Here is a 10256-nt window from a genome sequence, read left to right as displayed (position 1 = left end):
GGTGAGGTGGGCGCGGCCAGTCACCTTGGACTTGGGAGTGGGAGGCAACTGTTGGGACAATCGAATCTGCTCCCTTCGATTTAATATCAGTTTTTCAACTTATTATCGGTCATCCCGATTATGGGTCGGTGATAGTCGATGGACCATCAAAACCAAGCCACCAAAGGAGGTCCGATTCGACTACAGCTTCTATAAGTCTCAACACCCGACTTTCTAAACCATGTCTCAACACCAAAGGAGGTCCAGAGAAGGAGACGGTGATATGCTGCCGTATCTAAACCATGTTGATGTTTTTTTTGGTGCAACCATGTTGAAATAATTGAGAAGACTATTTGTGTCACAAGAACAAGTAGTTGATGGAAATTGGGTGTTATATTAAACAGAATGAGTACAAGAAACTAAAAACAAATTTAATAAATCTGAAAGTCTGCCTTAATGCTCACTAATATTGAGTGAAACTGTTCAGTAACTTCTATTTCTGAATCAAACAAGTACCCTATGTAATGATAGATTAACACCAACCCTCACAAAAAAACCTTGAGAAAACAGGATCATGCCTGCCTCCTCGATATAGAAGGGCGCACCACCCAAGCTCATGGCCCTTCACCTCTAACGTTGGATTCACCACATGCTAGACCTAATTCTTTTTAAGGTTTCCCCCCACTAGTTTTTGAGGGTTGATGTTAGTATGGCATTTTCCTAATCGAAATGCCAGCAATGGGAGAGGATGACATCAGTTTATTTTGTAGCACTGCACAAGGGCTGATTTCTTCCAAGTTCCAGAGGACAAAAATGACACGGGCCCAGTTATTATCAGATTCAGAGAGATCCATTTGGGCCTGGCTAACTAAGAGGGACTCCGGTCCCATGAGGCCTGCCCTAGCCTGCAAGGGTGCCAGACTTGCATGAACTTGTCCGAGCCCTTTCAGTTCACACATTCAATACACTCCTTGTATATATTTTTCTTGTATATACGAGGTTTTCGTAACCGTCGGATGTGGTCCCATATTTTATGGTGCTAAATCATCGGACCATAATCACGTAGTGGATCGTTAATTCCACTGATAGCACCGTGATATGCGGCCAGTAACTGTTTGTAACGGTAATGGTATATCTAAATTTACTGGCCAACCATATATCGGTAGAATCCATGAGCGACCATCGGCTAGTAGTTCTGTTATGCCGATGGTCTAAGTTATCTGCTGTCGATCGGTAGTAGTCGAATCATTAGTCGGTCAACCGGCAAAAAGTTGATGCAGTTCGTTCAGTTAGTCGATGAAGAGTCAGAACCGCATAATCAGTTGATATAGAATCGATTATGATTGTATGTCTGATCGATCGACTATTATTGAGTTGAAATCGGTAGTTGATTGACCTGAGTCGAGGATCAATTGATTTATCCCAACAATTATCAACCTCCAACATAATTGAGGTACTGTTGATGTACTTTGTTTCATACCCAACAAATATACACATAATAATATATAAAAAGATGAATAAACAAATTGAGTAAAAAATAAAATAATTTATTTTTATATTTTTTAAATTTTTTGTATCTATATTTAAGGTACAATGGTAGATGACTAAAGATGCAATGATGTTGGTAGAGTAGATGAAAGCAGACGTGTGTGTGCTTCTATGGGAGAGGGGAAGGTGCTGGATGAGGAAATACCTTGTAACACCATGATTGGGCATGACGAAATGTTTTCATTTTCTTTTGTAAGAAAAAACTAGGAAAAAAACTATATCAATCCAAACTCCTATAATCTTCTTTTATGAGAAAACTGAGAAAAATCCATCAAAAGGTTGAATAAACTTTAAACACCTAGATAAACAGCTTCGGCTTTGATGAGTGCAAATTATATTACGATCGATGTATGATTTAAAATCATGGTCAGGCACAGTCCTACAAGCTTGGTAGGCACAAGCTATGTACTAAGTGAGACCCCTAAGTGTGAATGTTCAAGCTAGTTCCTTGATAAGAAAATACAAATCAAATGATACAAGTTTAAACCATTCTCTACTAATCGAACAAACACTAACCAAATAAAAAGCTCTCCATTCTTATCATGTTTATCAAGTGGTGGATGGGATTTTGGCCTCTTATACAAAAGAGGAACAAGAAAAAAAAAAAAAAAAGACTGGTCTACCACAACAAGAAGCATATGTGCATGTAATTCCAACTATAACGTCTGTAAGACAATTTGAATTCTCCTTTTTTTTTTTTTTTGGTACAATTTGAATTCTCCTAGCAACCATAAAATATGCCTAGCGTGCAGTGCAAGTAAATCATTCTTCATCTAACAATCTCAAGGCCATTTTAGAATCACAACATCAAAAGAAATTCAATTTCCTCTTCCCCATGTACCGTCCCAAAAAGAGAAGCTCTCCTCCAAAGCTACCAAGCAAAACCTGGGGCCGCCGAAGACCAATTTTTTTCTCTCTTTGTTTCTTTCAATTGGAGTCCAAAACGAACGGCAGGTGGACCATTCCGGAAGGCCATCTCACGTGACCGAAGACCAGAGGTCACGTGATAAGCCCCCTGGCGACTCGCCCCGTCGCCGTAGCGCGCTACGAGAACGCTTCCAACGGTCGCCCGAAAGGCGAGGGATGAGACCCAATAATACACAGCCACGTGGTGAAGCATTTGTGGAGTGAATATTCCTCCGGTACAGTGGACCCAAACCCGTTTGAGAAGAGAAGAAACCCTAGCTCTCCACGCCTCTCCGCATCTCCATCGAATATTTATATCATCTGAAACCCGACCATTTGTCGCACACTATCTCTCCCCCTCGCTTCTCTTCTCGCTCGCTTCCATCTCTTTCTTTTCGTCTCCGAGATAGCCATGGGTGAATAATGCTTTATCTCTCTGTCTATGTTTCGGTTTTCTTCTCTTATCGCATTCTGATCTCATTCTTTTCTTCTTGGTTTTGGATATTTTTTTTTTTTTCAGCCAAGATCAAGATCGGAATCAATGGTAAGCATTCTTGTTACCTTTTTTTCCTCGTTGTTGTTTTTGAATATCATATCATTTTAAGCGACTTAGATCAATAGTTTGGGGTCTGGATCGATCTTAGGTTTGATCTATATGCATATATGCCTTGTGACGTTTGATTTGGTTTCGATGTTGATAGGATTCGGAAGGATCGGACGCTTGGTGGCCAGAGTGGCTCTCCAGGGCAATGACGTCGAGCTCGTCGCCGTCAACGATCCCTTCATCACCACCGACTACATGGTATACATATAAACTCATGAATCATGATCAACGGATCCGACGTTCCAGATCTTTTAAAAATGATCTTCTTGTTTCGTTCATGAAAAATCTGGATCCTCTGATCGGTTTCGTGCTCATCGCCCAGAAGATGAAGGTTGACTGAGATTTCATCAGAATGATATCCTTAGATCTGGGTGATGGTTCATTGATTAGCTATCCTGAATCCGTGATCCGATCGGAGTTGCACAAAAATAACTGGTTTTATTTTTATTTCCAATGGTCCATCTTCCCTTGATTTCGTTACATGCCAAGATTGCGTGGCTAATAACTCCGGATGGTTATGCATCTTTGATACTTTATTGGTTTTGGATCATCATGTTTTTACCCCGCTCTTTGTTTTTGTGTCGTGTCAAGTATTTTCTTTTCTCTTTGATAATAATTTGTTGATGTTCAGAATATTCTGTTGATGCCCTGTAATTGTCGTGCGATCATTTTTTTTTTTTCTTTTCATATGGATCAGCCAATTTAGTGGGCCCCATGGTTGCTTTAACATCATACTTTGGGGACCAATCCTCTTACCAACCATATGGATTTTAATGGGGGAGTTGCTTTGAGATGTGTGATCCCATATGATTGTATATGATCATTCATGGTTAGATGTGATCTCATCTTAAAGCACTATCGGGTGGTCTGGTGAATGACCGTGATGATCTTTTGCACAAAAGACCTAATCCAGTCCCGACATCCCTATGTTGTACTGCACAGATCCCTTAAATCTCACCAACCATGTTGTGCCATTTGGCTTTAGAGCATTTTTCCCCGCTTTTGTTACCATGGTTGGGTTCCCAAGCATAATGTCAAACTTCTTCGAAATTTATATTTTAAATAATGGCTGTTATTTTGCTGGAGTACTGTTATGACGTCTGTCATATAGCATAAATATTGGTTGTTGTCTGAACGCTCCACTTTTTGTCTGATTAAAATTCTTTTTTAAAAATAAATAAATAAATAATTTTTAAAATAATTTTTTTTGCTTTTTAAATAAATATTGTTTTTCCTTCTGTTGTTACTTTTTGCTTTTTTTGGCATTTACCAAAAATGTTTTTTTTTAAAAAATCGCCATATCACTTTAATAATGCCAATTTTATTGTATGAGCACCTAAATCGGAAAATATATGGTTATTTTATTTTTTTCTTCTGTTTTCTTATATAATTGTTGATATAATGGATAAAATGACCACCAGAACAACCTATTGTTTTTAATTTAAGAAGTAAAAGGATGTCCAAGAGAAATAGTGGTTGTTGTTTGTCTTGAGGTTGATAATGTTTTCCAAAAAGGTGCATTATTAGAATCTTTCATTTTTATTGAAATATTTAACTTTGCATGGTTGCATTGATTCTCATGCTGGTGGTCAAATCAAACTAACCGCGTTATCTTATGAACTTTGATTGATTAATGCTTATGTGCTGTTGTTTTAATAATGGTTTGCAGACATACATGTTCAAGTATGATACCGTTCACGGTCAGTGGAAGCATCATGATGTCAAAGTCAAGGACTCCAAGACCCTTCTCTTTGGTGAGAAGGAAGTCGCTGTATTTGGTTACAGGTAGGATGTTGTATTTGTGCTTGTTACCAACTTGATTGATCTTTTTTTTGTTTTGAATAAGTTGTGTCCCTTGCGAAAAACTAATATGAGGTTAATATCTCAAGGAACCCTGAGGAGATCCCATGGGGTGAAACTGGTGCTGAGTATGTTGTGGAGTCCACTGGTGTGTTCACTGACAAGGACAAGGCTGCTGCTCATCTGAAGGTTACTTCCTGTTTGCTTTAATTTCTCTTATTATTTTAATTCTTTAGGATAAGTTAGGAAAGACTGGTTTCTAACACAATGAGGATGCTGTGAAAACAAATAAAACAAAAGAACATAAAAATTGAAAAATAAACTTTGGTCTCATGCTTGAGAACTAATTCTGTTAGAAATCAATATAAATGCTACTCTGATATGAAGCTGAAGAGAACAATTGATAATACCATCAAATTCTTTTCCTCTTAGGCTGTATTGCTATGGATAGTGAAGGAGTAGTATCTGATGTATCCTTAGGAACAGATAGTGAATATGAACAGGGATCTTTAACTGATTTTTTGTTATGCTGTTATGTGATTACAGGGCGGTGCCAAGAAGGTCATCATATCTGCTCCCAGCAAAGATGCCCCTATGTTTGTGGTGGGAGTGAACGAGAAAGAGTACAAGTCAGATATTAATGTCGTCTCCAATGCTAGCTGCACTACTAACTGCCTGGCCCCTCTAGCTAAAGTAATTTATATCTTCCTTATGCGGTCATTTGTTAGCTGAAAACCTTAACCCATCAGAAATAGGGTTTACGTTGGGATTTTGTGAATCATTGCAGGTTATCCATGATAAGTTTGGCATTGTTGAGGGTTTGATGACCACAGTGCATTCAATTACTGGTAAACCTTGAGTGCTTTATTGGATTTTTTTTTTTTAACCTCTTATGCTTATTTGTTATAATTTTAAATATTTTCTTAAGCCATTCTTTGATTCAAGCTTTTATCATGCTTTTCTTTCAGCCACTCAGAAGACTGTTGATGGACCATCTAGCAAGGATTGGAGAGGTGGACGAGCTGCTAGCTTTAACATTATTCCTAGCAGCACTGGAGCTGCCAAGGTATCATATACAATTTCCCTTGTGTGACCAGTTACTTGTTTCCTTTCTTCTGTCGACATTGAAATATTATTGCATTAAATCACTTACTTTTGGTTGAAATTGTAATTACGATGGAAACACAGAACCGAACTTGTCTTTGTGATATCTTCCTCTAGAACCAGCCTGAAGTCCTGCTGGGCTGGCATGGTTTAGAAAGTCAAATTAGTTGGATGTCTTTTTTTAGTTTTTTCCTTTTTCTTGCCCCCTTTTGCTGATAGGCAATAGCTATATCACTCTTTTTAATATAATGTGAATGTTATGAAGTTATTGTAGATATATTTCACCTAAAGCTAGCATTACCTTTGCTCCAGCTGGAGCAAATAAATACTATTGATGATGCATATAGTTGTTCAACAAACACCATAAGTGATCGCGTGCTTCCATGAAATGGCTCTTGTGAGCTTTTGCACTGCAGTATTAGAGATCCTCTTTTTTGTGTTTTATTCTTTCCTCTTCATGCATGTGTAATATGCCTCTATCTATATGGATTAGTCTTGTGAGCTGTGTTTTTGATCAAGGGAACCCCTTATTGTACAGGCCATTCAGAAAAACCAAATTTCCCTCTTATGTTACTATCATGTACAAGCAGGGTAGTCAGATAAATCTAATGACTTCTCATGGCATAATCTTATTATATGGTCCTGATGAAGGGGATATTAATATATGTTTTCGCTTGCCTAATATTGTAGTAGTAGAGCATGTACTTTATCAACCACCAAAAATGAACTTGCTTTCTAATATGGGATTAAAATATTTTCACGTGGGTGATAATCTTGAACATTTCAAAAAATTTCATACTTGCTGATATATCATTTTGTTTGCTCCTGTGAAACATAATTGACTTAAAGCACCTTTTTTGTTGACTCAGTAAGTTGTTTCATACTGCAGTTTGAATCCAACTCTGAAGGGTACTCTTTTTATTCTGTAATTGTATAGGCTGTTGGAAAGGTGCTCCCTGCTTTGAATGGGAAATTGACTGGGATGGCTTTCAGAGTTCCAACTGTGGATGTCTCAGTTGTGGATCTCACTGTTAGGCTTGAGAAGTCAGCTACATATGACCAGATCAAGGATGCAATCAAGTAAGTGATTAGAAATTAGATTTTCTTTTTTATGTAAAAGATAGACCTTGTAACATCTGCCAGTACAAAACTTTTTTCATATCTTGGGCTCTAACCCTACTATTTCACAAAAAAGTTTTCGCAAGACAGAATGGAAGCTATGTTTGAGCTGCGCAGTTCCTTCTCAAATTTGTTCCTTTTCATTGAGCATGGTGCAAGTCTATATTGCAAAGGAGTCTGTTAGATGTTGATTTTGTTTGTTTTTTCACACCTATTTTCACTCCCACTTATGAACAGCGAGCTTTTTGAAAGGTGTTGGGTTTTTTTGATATGCATGTTCAAGTTAATCTCTAGATGTTTTTGCTTTATTGGATGCATGCTAAATCAATTATTATGATGTTCGCTATCATCACTTTATATTTATGTCATGATGGTTTTCTTCTATCCAATCATTACAGGGAAGAGTCTGAGGGGAAGATGAAAGGAATCTTGGGTTATGTTGATGAGGACTTGGTTTCCACTGACTTCCTTGGTGATAGCAGGTATGGTATTGTAAATTGTGATGAATTACTTCTTCATTGGTCTAGCTAGTATTGCTTTTTCTTTTCTTGTCTTATATAATATTGGACTAAAGAATCACACTATGAGTGGTGATCTTGGTGTCTATATGATAAATATCACACTTACATATTTGGTTTATCATCTAAATTTGTTTACTATGACAGATCGAGCATCTTTGATGCCAAGGCTGGGATTGCTTTGAATGGGAACTTTGTGAAGCTTGTGTCTTGGTATGACAATGAGTGGGGCTACAGGTAAATCTTTACTTCTGTGCAACACATTCATATTAATTTATTTATCTCGATGGAAACCCTTGTTTGCTGCACCAGAATTTGTCATCAGCTTTTAGATTTTCCAGCTTGGTGGAAAGATGTGGCAACATAAGATGGAGAACAGAACAAGTTGGGGGATCATTATACTCCACAATTCTTTCATGTGATACCTGAATTCATTTAATGTGTATTCCGGTATCTCTTATTACTTGGAATTGGGAGAGCAATGGTCTGTGCGACCCCACCTTCTGTCTTCCTTACCTTTCCCTCTGTATTAGACCATTGCTTTCTCTCTTCATTTACTCAAACATACATAGATATACACACACATAAAACCACCATAATTTTTGAGGTATACCAACTTCAGGATCATCATGAAATTCGATTATGGTGTATGATTGATGTCTGGCTTTGTTGGTTATCAGTTTCAATGAAATTAAGATTTTATTATAGCCTTTTTTTTTTTAACTTGGCTTCTGTTTTTTCTGTTCTGCAGCTCACGCGTGGTTGATTTGATCCGTCACATCCACGCACCCAGTAGAAATTTTATGTCTTTTTTGGAATTCTAGTTAATAGGTGGTTTGCGTTTCCTGATAATAAATGTTTTAATTGTCTATGAACCTTGTTTTATTTGTTTTGATTCTGGGAGGTGTTACACCTTTGTTTGTGAGTCTAAACGAGAAGTGAACTCAATGTTAAGTTTTATTGAATCCTGAAGGGTTTTGCAGCCGTTTTTGGTACAATTTGACCTGGAATTCTATTTCTTTCATGAGTTTGCTGATTTGGAAAATTGGATGCTGATGTTGCTTCATTTGTAATCTTTGCTTGTGAATTTTTCATTTCGATCATACTGGTCATTTTTTCATGTGTGAAAATTGTAAGATTACATCTCATAATTACCTCTGTTTTGACCTTTTGGTGAGGTATCACAAAATATCAAACGCTAGTTAGCATTGCAGAACATCCATGGTGATCTCTTATATTATTAGATCATTCTCCTAACCTCAAACTCTCTAGCAGGGAGAAACTAATATACCCACCTTGCCCATAGGTGGGCCACAGAAAGCCTGTATAAGTCCTCTACTGACCTACCATATCTAATCTGCCTCCCCGAGCCTAAATACTATCACTTTAGCACTAGTATAGAAGAAAACTAATTCATCAACCTTGCTAAAATACTTCCCTATTGTACTGATCACTAAATACTCTACCAAGAGAGCATAAAGCTAGTTAAATTTAGTTGTGGATGAAGGAAAAAAAAAAGAAGGGGATGAGTATGAGAAATCATGCGGGATGATGTTTGGATGCTCAGCACCCATACCTATTGTCCAAATGTCTCCAAGTATCAAAAACTGCAACCTCCTAGTTTTTTAGTGTCCTGGTTTTTTAGTGTCCCTGGGTATGCATATGTGCATGTGACTTTTGTTTTGAGTGCATGTGACTTTTGTTTTGTTGCTTATCCAAAATTAAGAAATTGAAAAGAGGAAGTAGGTATGTGTTGTGTAACAAACAAAATACATCAATCATGAGCTTGAGTATTTGAGCCTATTCTTGTAAAGATATACAGGTTTTTAGAAACATGAGAAAGAATGCTTTGAGAAATTTGATCTCATTGAAAAAACACACCAAATTCTTAGTGCATTTAAGATTACTTTTGCTGTGTTCATATGCTTCATGTTGATAAATAGTTTTAATATTTTAACATCAAATATTAAGGAATGCTTAGCATCAGACACCTGAAATTAAGAGTCTCTTGCAATATTATGCTCACAAGAAAAGTAACAATTTTTCACATTTTTTGCTAAGTAGGACAGTTCAAAGCGCAATATCCAATCATTCGTGCTGTGTTGTGTGCCAACTCTTCCAGAAACCTAACGAATGAAGTGTCCAAGTAACGTAATCCATTTTGTACTGAAAGCTAGTGTTTTAAAATTAAGTGTAGTATGTGGGCAGCTAGGGAACTATATAGCACTGGTGCAATATGCGGGTTGCATACAGAAATGCATATGTAACTAGTTTTCTTTCAAAATATATAAAAATAAATAATCATAAATAATATTACGATTTTTGCTAAACAATAGGAGCATAAGTAAGAATTAGTGTTTACTACTTAGTTGTAGGACCTAATAGTAATAATTTTAACTGTTATGATAGCAATACCCAGCTAGTTTGAGACCCAGATCCAACCTAACCAACACTTTAGTTAGTCCACCTCCTCTCAGTGTATGCACTGCAGAATGCTAAATGGGCTGTATATTTGGCTTTACAGTGCTAAACGAGTTGCATATATTGTTACCCAAAAAAAAAAAAAAAAAGCTGCATATATGATCGAAAAGTGGAAGCCATATGTGTAGCTGTATGGTGTTATATGGACCATTTTGTGAGCCTATGTGTGGTTGACCACATGCCATAACTATGCATAG

General features: G+C 37.1%; 1 protein-coding gene across 1 annotated transcript; it reads left to right on the top strand.

The window, feature by feature from the left end:
- Window positions 1-2715: 2715 nt before the first annotated feature.
- LOC105051363 (glyceraldehyde-3-phosphate dehydrogenase 3, cytosolic) lies at window positions 2716-8576 on the top strand. Its single transcript, XM_010931756.4, has 12 exons — window positions 2716-2849; window positions 2954-2977; window positions 3135-3235; window positions 4707-4822; window positions 4927-5026; window positions 5384-5530; window positions 5625-5685; window positions 5806-5903; window positions 6879-7021; window positions 7459-7542; window positions 7726-7815; window positions 8330-8576. The coding sequence occupies exons 1-12, from the start codon at window positions 2846-2848 to the stop codon at window positions 8400-8402; spliced, it is 1041 nt and encodes a 346-aa protein (XP_010930058.2). The 5' UTR covers window positions 2716-2845; the 3' UTR covers window positions 8403-8576.
- The last annotated feature ends 1680 nt before the right edge of the window (window positions 8577-10256 follow it).

The sequence above is a fragment of the Elaeis guineensis genome, chromosome 9 (genome assembly GCF_000442705.2).
Source record: "Elaeis guineensis isolate ETL-2024a chromosome 9, EG11, whole genome shotgun sequence".
NCBI lineage: Eukaryota > Viridiplantae > Streptophyta > Magnoliopsida > Arecales > Arecaceae > Elaeis > Elaeis guineensis.
The sequence above is the reverse complement of the archived record's forward strand: the minus strand, read 5'-3'. Positions and strand labels throughout refer to the sequence as shown.